General features: G+C 28.9%; 1 protein-coding gene across 2 annotated transcripts in view; it reads left to right on the top strand.

Moving 5' to 3' along the window:
* Positions 1 to 15,389, top strand: part of Cralbp (Cellular retinaldehyde binding protein) — a 25,840-nt gene extending 10,451 nt beyond the window's left edge. For both annotated transcript variants that reach the window (XM_014423190.3, XM_067052221.1), the window contains exons 2-8: positions 2,312 to 2,494; positions 6,686 to 6,845; positions 7,059 to 7,120; positions 7,238 to 7,431; positions 8,608 to 8,724; positions 10,516 to 10,609; positions 14,753 to 15,389. In XM_014423190.3, coding sequence (XP_014278676.1) covers positions 2,314 to 2,494; positions 6,686 to 6,845; positions 7,059 to 7,120; positions 7,238 to 7,431; positions 8,608 to 8,724; positions 10,516 to 10,609; positions 14,753 to 14,919 — 975 coding nt within the window. In that variant the 5' untranslated portion in view covers positions 2,312 to 2,313 and the 3' untranslated portion in view covers positions 14,920 to 15,389. The remainder of the gene's footprint in view (positions 1 to 2,311; positions 2,495 to 6,685; positions 6,846 to 7,058; positions 7,121 to 7,237; positions 7,432 to 8,607; positions 8,725 to 10,515; positions 10,610 to 14,752) is intronic.
* The last annotated feature ends 237 nt before the right edge of the window (positions 15,390 to 15,626 follow it).

Genomic DNA, 15,626 nt, shown 5'->3' with positions numbered 1-15,626 from the left:
ATATATATATAGAGAGAGAGAGAGAGAGAGAGAGAGCGAGAGAGAGCAAAACTTATCATATGTACCACTATTCAAGCAACAACAGCTATGTGCTCTTATACATATTCCTATATATTTATTTGTGAATGTATTTACATAATACAGGAAGAAAATATCGCTGATTTGTTTGAATTTAATTTTTAAAATGGGCATGTTTAAAAAAAAAAGAAGCCCTATATAACTTTACTAACGATATTAGTAAAAAAAAAAGTTGAATGAAATTTTATTTGAAATACTTGAGGAGAATTGTCAGATTGCTTTTCCCTGTTACTAAGTTTCATAAATCAATGAAACAATCATTTTTCACTTAACGTCATAAGTGACGTTTATGTGGGAGTAATCCAGAAAGTCGAGAGCCGGTGTCAAATTATTATTTTTTAATCCTTACCATTTAAATGTGTAATAGTAATACATGTTACCTCTTCATTAGATATGGTTCTTCATTCATTGATCCATGGATATCCATTATAGATATAAGTGCATTGGGTCTATGCATATTGATTGTGAAAAAGGTATCCACTATAATGGGTTTTCTTATTAATTTTCCCCAAGAAACAATTTGGAAATGAAAATAAAATTATATTATACGTATAGAATAAGGTTATGTGAACAAAACATTTTAAAAATAAAAATAATTACTGGGAATCAACAATCCTAAGGACGAAACAAGGTCTAAAGGACAACGACAAAAGTTGAGATAAATTAGTTCATTATTACTCTAAAATCATTACATTTCTATATCATCCAGCCAATCAGTGATCCTTTTCAGCTAACGGCAAAAGGGATGTAATATATATATTCGTTAAAGATATTTATCATTAATTAAAGAACAGATATAAGGAACACATTTTTAGAAAAAATTATAAATCAGTTTTGCGTGGTTTGTTTAGTTAAATTAATACCATTGCGATTGTAGAACTGCCATTTTATTTTTTAAGTATCGCTTAGTTTCTGAGGTATCTAAACAAGATTTTCGTTAAAAGAGTGGTGAGAACTTACAAATAAACTTGTGCTAACCTTCTCATATTTTCTTTACTGATAAATGTTTCCCTACTAACGCTTAAAAGAATTAATTCAGTAAATAATTATTATAAATTCTACTGCTTAATCATTATCTCCGTTGGATTATTTTACTTTCTTTGAATGCAAATACATCTTGTACAAAAACATGAAATCATATCATACGAGTAACGAAGCATCTTTTTCTTCAAATTGAGTAATTAATTCTTTCAGATAAAAATAGAAACATTTTGTGTGGGCACTGTATCCGCTAATAATCTATGAATATGCTTTGTTCCAATTATATTTCACGAGTGAATAATTGTCCACATATTAAAATAAAAATATTATTAATATTGATGAATAGTTTATTTTTAATTAAGATGAATCTTCGTTTGTTAATATATGGTGTTCCTCTGTCGTGGGTCCATTGTGTTATAAAAAAGGATACGACGGAACTTCCACCCACCCCTTCTAATAGTTTCACACAACAGTGCAAACAGGAACTCATTTATACACTTTCCCCTACCGACATTTGTTTTAAAATGGGCTTAGATAAGGGATTTCATTCAAATAGATTTAAATTTGCTGTTTCGGGGGAAAAAGGCGACGAAATCCTTACTATACTCTTAACATTTTGCTTATAATTAGATTTCGCAAGTGAAAATAAATATGTTTGTTTTACTTATAAAAGCAACTATATTATTAGATCATTGCGCTGTATACATTTCACTTTATCTTATTGGATTTTTATTACTATTGTGCATATAACTGAAGGACAAAATGACCCGGGTGGCGGTCAGAAATGTACTCACAATATTTCAAAATTATTTATTGAAAACTATTTCAATTTGGATTGACCTCATTGTGTCAATGTACAATGAAATGGTCTTTAATATCAGATAGGGATTATTCTCATTGAAATAGTCTGATAGGGCTTAAATGGGGATTCAAAAATGGTTTTAAAAAATGTTCCTGTAAATTATCTTCAATTTTGTATATTGAAAATAATTAACCAGCTCAAATTTTAATATGTAATGAAAAACAGAAAATCCTCTTTTTTTTTTTTTGAGGTGAGAGTTATTTCTGAAGAATTTTTTGGAGTGTACATTAGCCTAGTGTAGGATAGTAAAACTTAAATTAGGAGAAACTTTGTCTGATTACTGAATATTGATTTTCGTATTTGTTGAGGGGTGAGAAAAGATATTCAGAATAATTACGTCCGTATATTGTAAATTAAGTTATTTAAAACTAATCTGAATCTTATTTTTAGGTATGGTGCTGCAAGTTAATTCTGGATTAGGAAGATTTGAAAAGTTAGAGTGCACTTTAACTAAGGAAATAGAAAAAGTTGCGAAGAAGGAACTGAGGGAAGATGAGACCATTAAGGAACAAACTTTGGCTCAGTTTAGAGATTGGATAAGAAAAAATCATGATCTACAGAATGTTAGGACAGGTAATTTACTTTTCACTACATCTTGTTCATGTTTAATTTAAATGTTGATAGATTATCGATTTTTTACTTCCTCACTAAAGAGGGTAGGGAAACTAAGTAATCATGCTAGAGATGAAAATCTGTATTTCCTCAGATTCGAAAATTGTCGCCTTGTATTGTATATTTTAGTCATCAGGAAATAAATGTGTTTCCGTGTTTGTCTAACTAATTCGTGTTCGGGCATTATTTTTAATTTTTTACGGTTTGGGGGCTGGTTGGTCCCATATCTTTTTGATTAGACTCCGTCAACTATTTTCGCTTAGGCACGCGTAACCGTAATTTTCTCGGCCCAGCTATATTTCAAAAATGGTCTCACCAGCATTGTTGTTCCAAATTTGAAAGTTGGTTGGGGATAAGTGTGAAAAAGTTCCTGTATCCCACTCACTAATTTTGCTTCGCCAAGCACAAAAGTATGTTTCTTGACACACATGTTTCAGATACTGCCCCTTTTGCACATGCTATTATACAAGGCAAATAACATGTATTAAAAATGAAAAAAAAAAAAACTCTTAAATTTTGAAATATAGGTTGAAATGGTGTGGAAACTAAACTGGCCAATGCACTTGACAGCGTGTTTTTTTTCTTTATTGTGACTGAAATATTTCCTTAATTATTATTTTTTCCAATAAGTTTTTCTGGTCATGTGAATAAGATGCTGCTCTTTAATTTTATAGTTTATGTACTATTTATTGATTATATTATGTTAATGAATTAGAACTTATTACATCACAAAATTATGCTATTTGTTTTAAATATTTATAGTGTTCCAAAGCACATGGAATAATTAAATGTGTCATTTTGTGGAGTTACTTTGTATAAAAAAAAAAATTCAGTTATTTCTTAACATTCATGAACCTTACAAAAAAGAATAATTTAACAGTTGTATTTGCGCGATATGGTTATTCAGAGAAAAAAAAAGAATTAAAATAAAAGAATAAATTATTTTTTGATGGTTTTTAATTCTTTAATTCCAATATTGCTGTTAGAGAACTGTAAATAACAACATTGAATACTGCTGAGATGAATGAGTCACGATGACAAGAATTTATAATTTGATAGAGTCAATTTTATTGACAATGAGATAAATAGTCTAAAACTAGAGATTTGATTTGAAAATAGACAATATGAAGTCCAAAACGTTATCCAATTCATAAATAAAATATGTATGAAATTTTATGGGTGTTTGGTTTTCCCAGAAATTGTTACATTGAAGAAAAATTATTTGTTCATTATGACTCAATAATAGATGGGGTCCTCTTAGACTTAACCTCCTTAAGTCTTTAGCAATATTTAACGAGGTTAAAGTTGACCTCTAAAGTAACAAAAAAAACACATATATATCATTGTCTATCTAAAAAAGTTAGATGATTCTAAATTGCAGCATACTAAACTGGACAGCATTTTCTTTTTAAAAAAGTAGAAATTGTCTTTGTTTAAGCTATGTAAAGGATGCTTTCAAAGCAATTGTATCACCAAAAAAAATTTGTTTTTCATAAAATCCTGAATTTTTCGCTATTTTTATTAACAGCCTTCAACTGGACTACATATATTCGGCTTTTAGATTTCATAAGCTGTAATTTGCCTTGAGATTTGTACAAAAATAATACATGAAAGTTGTTTTCCTTAAAGTATCAGTGTTTTGGGTAAAAAATTACAAATTACAAAAATAAACTTATTTAAAAAAATATATATGTAAAATAAAATAATTACCATAGACAAAACAAGTCATATTTTTCTTTAAAATATAAATAAATTAAAAATGTTTTCATAAAAACAAATTTATTATTATAAAAGTGGTGAAATAAACCTTATAAATAAGCTTTTTAGTAATTTTAGTACTGTTTGTTATTTGATTATCAGTATTTTTACAGTTTTGAGTTTTGAAATGTAAATTTCATTATCTTTTTATGGAGATAAATTGATTGAAAAAATTATAAAATTTGCAGATTGACTTAAAATAATAAAAATACTTGATATTGCTGATAATCAAACCACAATGATTCCTGAAATTGCTAGAAAGTATTTTTATACAGTATAGTGTGCGCAGCGTTTTATAAAAGTGCTTTCATACTAATAAACTTTTTTTTTCTTAAAAATATTTTTTATTTATTTTGCTTTTATTTTTTTTAAAGACTAATATCATTTGTAATTCCCCCATTAAATACTTTATTAATTGTATTTTTTATAAATAAGATATATTTTTTACTAAATGGCATTATAAACCTTACTAGAAATATTAGCAATAATTTTTATTTCATTATCAACAATATTCAGCTTTTTATTTTTTTGGACCAATTTGCCATCCTGAAAATATAATAAAATTTGCAAATTGACTCAAAATATTTAATATATGTAGCTGGTGATGAAATAAAAAATATTGCTAAAATTACTAAAAAAATTATTAAACCACTTAGTGTATGACTTTCATAACAATCAACTTGTATTTTATGACAACATTTTTTATTTAATCTATATTTTTAAAGATAAAATCATCCATTATACCCCATTAAATATTTTATTATGCATATATTTTATAAGTAAAAAATGTATTTTACTAAATGGTATAACAAAAATTTCTAGAAATGTTTGAAATAATTTTTATTTAATTACCAGCAATACTAAATTTTTTTTTAAATTATTTTAAATCAATTAGTGAATCTCAAAACATTATGAAATTTGCCAATTGACTTAAATGATAAAAATATTTGATATACCTGGTGAAGAAATAAAAATATTGCTAAAATTACTAAAAAAGTTCATTGCTTCATAATAATTAACTTGTTTTTTCACAAAAACATTTTTTTATTTTATTTGTATTGGAAGTGATTACCCAAAAAACTGAGTTTACATTGTCAAAAAAAGTGCACGAGCTGGAAGTCATCTATAATAATGTCCCCTTGCCAAGAACCTATACAGGCAAATGCCTGGTAGTCAATTTAGATACTAATATTAATTGGAACCTGGAAATCGAAGTGATGATGGAAAAGTGAGAAAAAAGGCTTTAGCTCCTAAAACTTCATGGAAGAAAGACATGGGGAGCCACCCAGGATGTGATGAGTCTCCCATATAAGACTTAGGTCCTTTTAACCTCAGAATATGGTTCTGAGGTCATTTGTACTGCTGCTGATGCATCTCTAAAGAGGCTAGACCACTGTGACTAATCATGGGTGCACCACGCTCAGTGAGCTTCAATGTGTTTATATGAGTGAATGCATGAATGAACTCGAAGATAGAAGGTTTGACTGCGTAGTATAGGAACCATTTATACAGGCTTATTTTCCAATCCACTATCCAAAAAGCAAGGCAGTGCTGCAACTTATCTGGCTGGTGGGTTAGAAAACAAAACCTGTGGGTTAAAAACAATAGCTCAAAAGTATCTTTCTCAGGATTGGCTTCACGGTTATATAGATGGCTTGGCTGAATCAATTGTTAAAAATGTTGGAGCAAGGATTTGCTCAAGAGATTTCAAATTCAGTAGTGCAGTAAGTAAGGATGGTATAAATTTCGATGGTAAGACAGCAACTATCCTTATCGCCTTGAGAGCACTGTCTAGAAGGCAAGACCGGAATTTTATTATCTTCACTGACTCTCAAGTAGCTATCTTTGCTGTTACTAACACATGAGAAATAATTTCAAGTGCATTTTTGGAATGTAAATCTTTTCAGCTCGACATATCACTTCGAGGCACTGATATGGTTCTACAATGGATTTCGAGGTATTGTAAGAAAAATATCATTTGTTAGATAATTTAACATTCATTAACTTTTTTTTGTTTTAATAATGATATTTTGGCTGAAAATACTGATACTTTGATGAGACAAAATTTCATATATCAGTCTTTTACAAAACTGGAAGCAGATCTGAGCTTATTCTCGAGCAGACCTCAATGCCATTACCATGGAATCAAAGCTTCTTGAACAAGGAAGTTTTTCAAAAAGTGAAAGATCTGTAGTCCAGTAGGAAGCTAATTCATCCCTAGAACCCTCAAAAACAAGGAAGTAGAAAATATTAAAACTCTCTCAAAATATTCTAGTAAAAAATCATCAATGTCAGGACTATAAAGCTAATCAGACTTCTAGCTTGGATTGTATTTTAAGTTGATTTTATTATTAAATTTTCTGACATACATATTTTATGTTTTTTAATGTACAGATGCAAATTTTCTATTGCGGTTCCTGAGAACAAAGAAGTACAGTCTACCAGCAGCACAAGTAATGTTGCTTAAGTATCTCAATCTTCGGCAAACATTTAAACATTTGATTTTTGATTTGGATTATCTTGATCCACCAGTATTGGAACTTATCAACAAAGGGTATGTGTTATTAAGATTTATTTTTCTAAGTTAAAAAGCCTATTTTATTACTCATTATTAAATAAGCAGTACCTGTTTATATTCATTGTAAACCATATTATTGATTTTGTTTGGTTTTGCTAATATGACTGTGATTTAATTATTTAGAATATATTTTTATCAAATTCAGATGTTTTTACTGAATTAAATTCAACTTTTTTTCTGTGTCTTTAGGTATCTGTTCCCATCACCTATAAGAGACAAACATGGTAGGAGAGTTATAATTGGGATTTCAGGTATGTTTCATAAATATTCTGACTATTATTTCTATTTTGATATGAAATTATTTTAATCGATTGGTTCTGTTTAAAAATAAATTTATTGCGATTTTCATTAATAAATTATTTTTTCAGAATTCTTAGATGCTCATAAATATACACGGACTGATATGTCAAAAGTTCATGCTATTACTTATGAAGTTCTAATGGAAGATGAACAAAACCAGATTGTTGGCTTCACACATTTTGGTGATTTCAAGCATGTCTCTGCAGCTCATTTAACGATGTGGTCCCCAACAGAGTTTGCTACAGTATTTAGATGGGGAGAGGTTGTTTAATTTATAAAATTAATTTTTTAAGGGTTAATATTATTTAAAGTGATTATTTTTTATTTTTATAATATATTATGAATAGTAAATATGGAAAAGCATGAAAGGAGTCTGGCTATTTTTAAAAGGAATATGGATCTTATTAACTTAATGGTTAATTCGTAAAAAAAAACTAAAAATCTCTAACTGATTCTTTTTTTATAGATGAATGGGAACAGTACTCATTTATAAGCCAAAACAATCACCTTGTGGCCACATATTTGGTTGATTTATAGAGACTAGAAACAATCATAATATATTTTAATTTTGAATGAGGATTGATAAACATCAATGAATGATACATACATAATTCTAGTTTATCATCTTGTTTCCACTAAAAACTGTAATATTCTACCTTTATTATTTGTCTTTTGGTGACTATGAACTGGAAAGTTCATAGTCACCAAAGTAAAATAGAATGAAAATAACATATAAACAGTTATGTTTTGCTTATCCTAAGTGGTTCCAGTATGATATTTGATTTTTGTTCAATTAGCCATATTTTGGATAAATTATTTTACATTCAAACTCAAAGTACTATTTCTTATCCAAGAGTTTTACAAAGAGCTGAAGTAGTCTACACTATTCAATATTAAATAGTCTGCTCTGTTCTAGCTCAACCGCCTCTTTTTCTTTATAACACGTTGAAGGGTCAGATACCAACTTTGCAAAGGCAAGGTATTTCTCTGCAACTCCATAGTGGCCATAACCCCAGGCTTGGCCATTAATTCTAATAAAAAAGAGTTCTTATGAGTTCAATAAACTTATTTAAAACACCTTTATTGCATCAGGAAATGTAGTTAAAGAATTTTAGTTATATAATGAATCTATAATTGTTGGCAATGTGTAAGGATTGATGGTACCTAAAAATGTATTAATAAATTTTTTTTTTCATTATTGTTAGTTGAGAATTTGTAAAAAATAAATAAATAAAATAGAAGAAATATACTGCAGACAAAATACTTCTTGACAAAATATGCTGTCTTAATAAAACTAAAAATTGAATTAGAATTAGAATCTGTATAAATATAATCAACTAATAAATGAATTAAACCAAATTTATATGTTTTTTTAACATTGTAGTTCTTTTATTTCTTATATTTTAAATTATTTTTATAAAATAATTATCTATTTCAGCAATCAGTACCCATGAGACACAAAGAAATTCATTTTTTAAATGTTCCATCACCACTTAAGTATGCTTATGATTTTGTAAAATCATTGATGAGTAGTAAAATAAGGGAGAGGTTAATGGTAAGTTTTAAAAAGTTTATAATCTATCATTCTTCTTTTTTGTAATGTTAATTTTATTACTCCAATTCTTATAGCTTATCTTACAGTGTATAAATATATTCTTGTGTATAGGAGTACAAATAAGTTTCCGCTATTTTTCTATTAAAAATTAGGAATTTATTGTGAAAGAATGGTACATTATATTTTATCCAAAGTATTTTACATCACTAGTAATTAACTTTTCCCATCTTTCTAGCTGCATTTGGATAGTATGTCGCAAGAACTCTTCATCTTTTAAGGCTATCCACAAATTGACCCAATTTTTGGTATCTTCCTATGTGCCATTAAAAGTGATAATCGGAAGGAATAATTTCTGGTAAATAAGGTGGGTGAGGTACGACTTGCCAATTAGGTGTTTCCAAATTGGTTTTGACCAGGACCACAACATGCAATTGAATATTATCATGTAGGAGAATAATTTTGCCTTGTCTGGAGCAGTAATAGGCATGCTTTTTCTTGAGTGCTTGGCTTCGTCTCATTAATTTGTTTTGGTAGAGGGCTCCAGTAATGCTCGTCTTTGAGGTCTCTCAACAGCCACCAGCTCCTGTCCCATTATATATCGCACACATTCTGCATATGACTGGAATCTCTATTTTGTTTAAAGTAATTAATTGTGTATATTTTCTCTTTCCTTTGTTATAAAATTTAATTTGTTTTATTTCATATGGTATTCATAATATTTTACTCATGCAAAATCAATTTTCAATATTTCTCAAATTCAATTTATATGGAACTCAATTTCCTTGTTTTTTAATTATTCCCAACAATTTTAAATGATGTGATAATATTTCTTGAGTCACTTCTGATAAAAATGCTAGTTCTTTTTGTATTTTGGACAAATCTTCCAATAATACGCCCAATTCTGTGTCTTTCTACACTTTCGACCTTCCACGACAAACCGACTGTTTTTAAACTTTTAAAACCACTCAAAACAACTTCTTTCACAGAAAGTAGTCTTTCTATATGTTTCTACAAGCAATTGATGTGCCTTAACAGTAGATATCTTCTAATTAAAGAAGAAAATCAGAAGTTCCCACAAATGATGCTTATTCGGCATAACTTGTCAAAAACGACATTTTTGCATGAAAAAAAAAATAATTTGATGCTGATACAGAGTCACTAATACTTCAAGGCTGTCACCAGATGACTACACTTACGATATTACTTTTACAACAGGCAGTTTCAACAAAACCTCCTGGTAGAGCTATCTTTTATCAAACAGGGGAAACTTATTTGTAATCCCATTATAAGTGAAAAAAAAATCCTTTCATAATTGTAGTTTTTATAGTTTTCATAGTTTTTCGGTATGTTCTTGAATGTTCTTTTTTTTATATTTTACTGTAATATAAGTATTCTCATTTATCGACTTCTTATCTCCAATAAGATGTGTCTGAATTGTACTTTTTAAATCTTAACTTTAATATTTTTTCATATTGTTTAAAATCATTTTAAGGAGTGTCCATTTTACATATTAGCTGGTCAATTTTACACAGCCTAGACACTTAAAAACAAAAAACTAGGTTAACACATGGAATTGAGGATCAGGTTTATAATTTCCAGTTGGTAGCACTGAATTGTTCCTCATTTATGGGTTTTGTTGTTAGGACTATCTTTTCATTCCTTTTATATCTATTTTTATTAAATGATTTATCAATTAGTTACTTCTATTCATTTTTATTATGTAGTAATTAATACCTCTGTATTTATATATACATATATATTATATTATTACATTATATTATGACATTTTAGGTGCATAACACTTTAGCAGAACTACATGCCAATTTGGACCGAAAGGTGCTACCAAAGGAATATGGTGGTGATATACCAATGACCGGAATGATTGGTATGTTTGTCCTTTTGAAAAATGTTATAAATAAAATAAAATCATTTGAAATGCCTTTTTCAAAAATTCATAAGATACTATAACTTAATTTATACATATTTATAATGGAATAGTATGTTACTTGTACTTAAAACTTTTTAAACAATTGTCATAAATAAGTGCTGACTGAGTTTGAGAAGTATTCCATGATGGATAAGCTCCAATAAAATATAAAAAGAGATATTCTGCAAGAATTCTTCAAAATCTATAAATTTGAAATAAAATTTTGTCTCTTGTTTCATATTTCAATATTATTTATACTCACTTATAATTTAATTAAATTATATTAAAAAATACAGAAGTATTCTGTTGAGAATTTGTTATATAAGAGCTCTTCTGGCCAAGCGGCTCTAAGATGGTAGTACCACCACTTGAACTGACTGAAATGGTCTAACTACTCACAGCAGTTTAAAATCATCAAGATTTAGAAACCAAAAAAAAAAAAAAAATGCTAGACTCATCTAATGGAAAATACATTTGGCATGAAAAGGATAACACTGATTGGAAATAGGAATGTTCGGACCTTGTGGATAGAGACCTCACGGAGAGTGGAAGATTGAGGCAGGTTGCTGAGGAGCTGAATGAGTATAAGCTCATTATTCTGGGATTGAATGAAGTAAGATAGCTGGATTTTGGTGAGCAGCATACTTCATATAATATGACGTTACTATATTCTGGACATAATGAAGGAGTTGGACACAGGGATAGGATAGGATTTCTACTGATGGGGATGCTAAAAGGAAGCCTAATTATAATTAGGCAAGAGATTTTAGGTTACAGAAACTCTAAAAGAAAAGATCGGGATTCAGCAAAAAATAAAATAAACCTTACAAAAACAAGACAACAGAAAGAATAGGCCCTAGCAAAGTACAACAAATTAAATAAGAATGTTAAAGAGATTTTTGGAAGAGAAAAAATAAAATGAATGGATGGGTTGGCTGAAGATACTGAAGAAGCAACAAAAAGTGCAGAAAACATGGAGTTTTATAACATGTTTGGGGAAAATAATATTTCATGTAGGGAATGACAATGCATTAATTAATTTAGATGTTATAAATAAATGATATCACTGAAATCTTATAAATGATATCACTGAAATCCGCATTGGTCCTCTGAACTAAGAAGAAATTTTGCTCTGATATAAACAAAAAACAGGAAATCATGAGGTTCTTATGGCATCCTCCCAGAAGTTCTCAAGATCAACCTGCGCACTACAGTCAAGGTCATACTACTGCTATTAGTTAAAACATGGTACAAAGAAGAGATTCATACTGATTGGTGCATGGGAATAATTGTGAAGGTTCTAAAAAAATAGAGATATATTGATCAGCCATAGCTGGAGAGGAATAACATTAATTTCTATGCCAAGTAAAGTCCTTACAATAATAACAAAGCTTAGGATTGCAAAGTATTGAGATTTGCATTGATCTTATAAATACTTTGTGCATTATAATAGAACAAAGTAAGGAGTGGAAAAGCACCTATTGTCTTCATAGACTTAGAAAAAGCTTTTGACTTGGTCAATAGGAAAATAATGTAGCCATTGCTTGCAAAATATGGAATCCCACAAAAAATATTAAACCTTATAAAAATATTATAAGAAGACTTCGAGTACCACGGCCTTCATGAAGCCAAACCTTCTGGGTCAATTTAAACCACAAATGGTGTACGTCCAGGATACGTTTTGTCTCCCACTCTATTTATTGTAGCAATGGATTACTTAGTGTATAATAAATATCATGGGAAATAGAAAATGAGGGATACAGTAGTGCATTACTGACCAATTAGTAAAGTTGGAGTTGGCCGACAATGTTTGCCTCCTGTTTTCCGAGACATCAAGTACAAATTGAAAAGAAGAATCAGCAAAGCTGGATCTATCTTTAAATGCAGTTAAAACAAAGGAAATGAGGGTATACTGAAGAGCTGAAAATATGTTGCAGAGAAGATCAGCCTATCAAAATAATAGATTCATTCCTCTAGGGAGTATAGTAAGTGAAGATGGAGGAACAGAAGAAAATGTGAAAACAGATTGTGCAAAGCAGACGGAGTATTTGTCCAGTTGTACAAAGTTTGGAAAAACAAGAGCATCTCTTGGGATACCAAACAGCATCTCTTTAAGCCAAATGTTATCTCATTGCTCTTGTATACAACTAAGAGAACTATGTATTTGTTGATAGATGATTGAGTAGAATACCTGGCATTAACTGCCCTGAAATCATTTCCAATAAAGAATTAAGACAGAGGACTAACCTCAAGCCAATAGAGGAACTAATCAAGAAAAAAAAATGGAAGTAGATTGGTCAGACCCTAAGGAAGTATGACAAAGATATAGAGAAACATCCATTCGACTAAAATCCAGAGGGTGCTCAAAAGTCAGAGGAACCCAGAAACACATGGAAGAGATCAGTAATTGTGTAATAGAGAGCTGAACCAGTTGGGACAGCAGTGAACAGAGGTGAAAAAATTGGCATCTGATCTAGATCTTTTTTTTTTTTATAAAAAAAAAAAAAGAAACTGATCGAGATCAGTAGCTAGATTTCATTTACTCCATTGGAAACTAAAAGGATTACTTCTACTAATAGAGCTCTTCCACTAACATGACCTACAAAGTTATTTTTTATTTATTTATTGTATTCGATAAATGAAGAATAGTATAGAGATAGGTTTTTCAAAGTAAATTATATTTTGATAATGTTCAAATAATTTAACTAGTTATCTGGATTATCTCTCTAGGAAGTCTGGTGAGTCAATTTTTTATAATTTTTTGAGGTTTATTACTTCCATCATTTTCAATAAATTATTATTTATTTATTCATTAACATTGTACAACGTTTCGGGACCACTGTCCCATATTCATGCACTATAAAAACCTCATGATTTCATATGTGAAATCATGTCCTCCATTTTTGCATCTTCACTTCTCAGAATGATAGCTGTGCCACAGAGAAGTGAAGATGCAAAAATGGAGGACATGATTTCACATATGAAATCATGAGGTTTTTATAGTGCATGAATATGGGACAGTGGTCCCGAAACGTTGTACAATGTTAATGAATAAATAAATAATAATTTATTGAAAATGATGGAAGTAATAAACCTCAAAAAATTATAAAAAATTAACTAGTTATTTTTTTACTGTTACTGTGGATGACTAATACTAAAAATTAAAACTATTTTAGTATGTGTGGACTATTTTATCTTTTTAATACAAATGACTTATTTTTGTGGATTACTAGTCGAGAATAAATCAAGAATAAGGAGAGAGGATAATGAGAAATAATAGTGTGCTGCTTAAACAACCATAACCTGCTTATTCAGACCCATTTAAGGAGGGATCGAACAAAGAGGCCCTACTGGAGATAAATAGAGGCAATAGCTAAAAAAAAAATTGAGTTATTTGGGAAAATTCTGAGAAGAAGTCCTAAGTACTGGAGTGTGTTACGAAATGAGTTACATGATGAGTAACATGAGTGGGTGTTATAAACCAAAAGAATTATATCACTCAGTCATCAAACTGGTTGATTTTGATAAAAGTTAATAAAATTTCTGACATTATTTTGTCCTGCATTATAAATAATACAAGAGTTAGGTCATATTGTAATTTTATTGAGGCAAATTTAATTTTATCAATTATGAAAAATTATAATGGAATTTCATTAATTTCTAAAACAATATTGCACTAAACATTTAACATCAGGATTTTACAATATGTTTCTTTTTTTACATTCTTTAGCTATTGCAACTACCATTCCTAATTTTTGTTTGAAATTTGTCACTTTACATGCCTAATTTTCAAATAAAGTTACATTGTAATCAGCGTAATAATCTCCTAGTAATATAGAGGTGATGTGAGAATGGATTCCTTGGATTAGTGGCCATCTAAGACAGACACCTTTATTTCTGATGTAAATTGTAACATTATGTTTTTATCTAGTATTAATACAACTTGGTTGCTTGTATAAGACAGATAAAGGTAGAAGTATTTATTAATTTTTTTTTTTATAAGATTTCCAAAACATTTTATATTAACAATCGTTCCTTGCAATACACTTATATTTATATTTTATCTCTAATTGCTTCACTTTTGCTATTTTGTCATTTCAGAAATGTGGAAGAAGGAACTGGCGGAAAAAAGAGAAAGGATTCTAGCTTTGGATCATATGAAATTGTTGGATAACTCATGTTTATCTAAAAAAGGAAAAAATGGCAATAACAGAAGTATTGAAACAACATCGATTATAGGAAGTTTCAGGAAATTGGAAGTTGACTAAGGCTTTGATGAAATCCTTTCTTGATCTGATTTGTAATAGTATAATCTGTACCTGTGGCATATATTCATTCAACATTATAGAGCTTTAGGAACGACTGTAATAAACATGACATCTTTTAGGGAATGCATGTTATTGAATCCAAATGGTTTGACCAAAGTTCACAATGGTTGATTTAGGGATTTATTTTATACATATACTGAATACATAAAAAAGAAAAAGAAGGAAAGAAATAAGTAAAAAATTTGCATTTTCTTTGATTAGGAAATTAAAATAAAAGCAGGTTACAGCTAATGTATTGAGCTCATGTATATATTGTTTTTTACTTGTTTATATTTTTTATATTTTTAAGTTAAGATTTATATATTTTTTATTTAATTTTTTTTTTAGAAGTAAAGAATACTGTATCACTTGAGATAAATTGAAATTATTATTTTTTTTATCTTTTTGTAAATAAATTTCTTATTTTTAAATATGTTGTTATCTTTTTAAACCAATAAATTCCAAGGCTAATTAAAATTAAAAATGTTTTTTGATTATTAATTTTTGTTACAAAAACCGTGAATAATTGTATATAGGATGTGCATAGACGATAAGTAAATAAAATGTCTCAATTTTATTGAAATCATTTAGTATAAATTGACAGCATAGAGATTACTGGAATACAAGAATTAATACAAACAAACATATGTACATACTATCTTGGTGTA

The sequence above is a fragment of the Halyomorpha halys genome, unplaced genomic scaffold (assembly GCF_000696795.3).
Source record: "Halyomorpha halys isolate HHAL.00 unplaced genomic scaffold, Hhal_1.1 Scaffold409.1, whole genome shotgun sequence".
Lineage (NCBI taxonomy): Eukaryota > Metazoa > Arthropoda > Insecta > Hemiptera > Pentatomidae > Halyomorpha > Halyomorpha halys.
The sequence above is the reverse complement of the archived record's forward strand: the minus strand, read 5'-3'. Positions and strand labels throughout refer to the sequence as shown.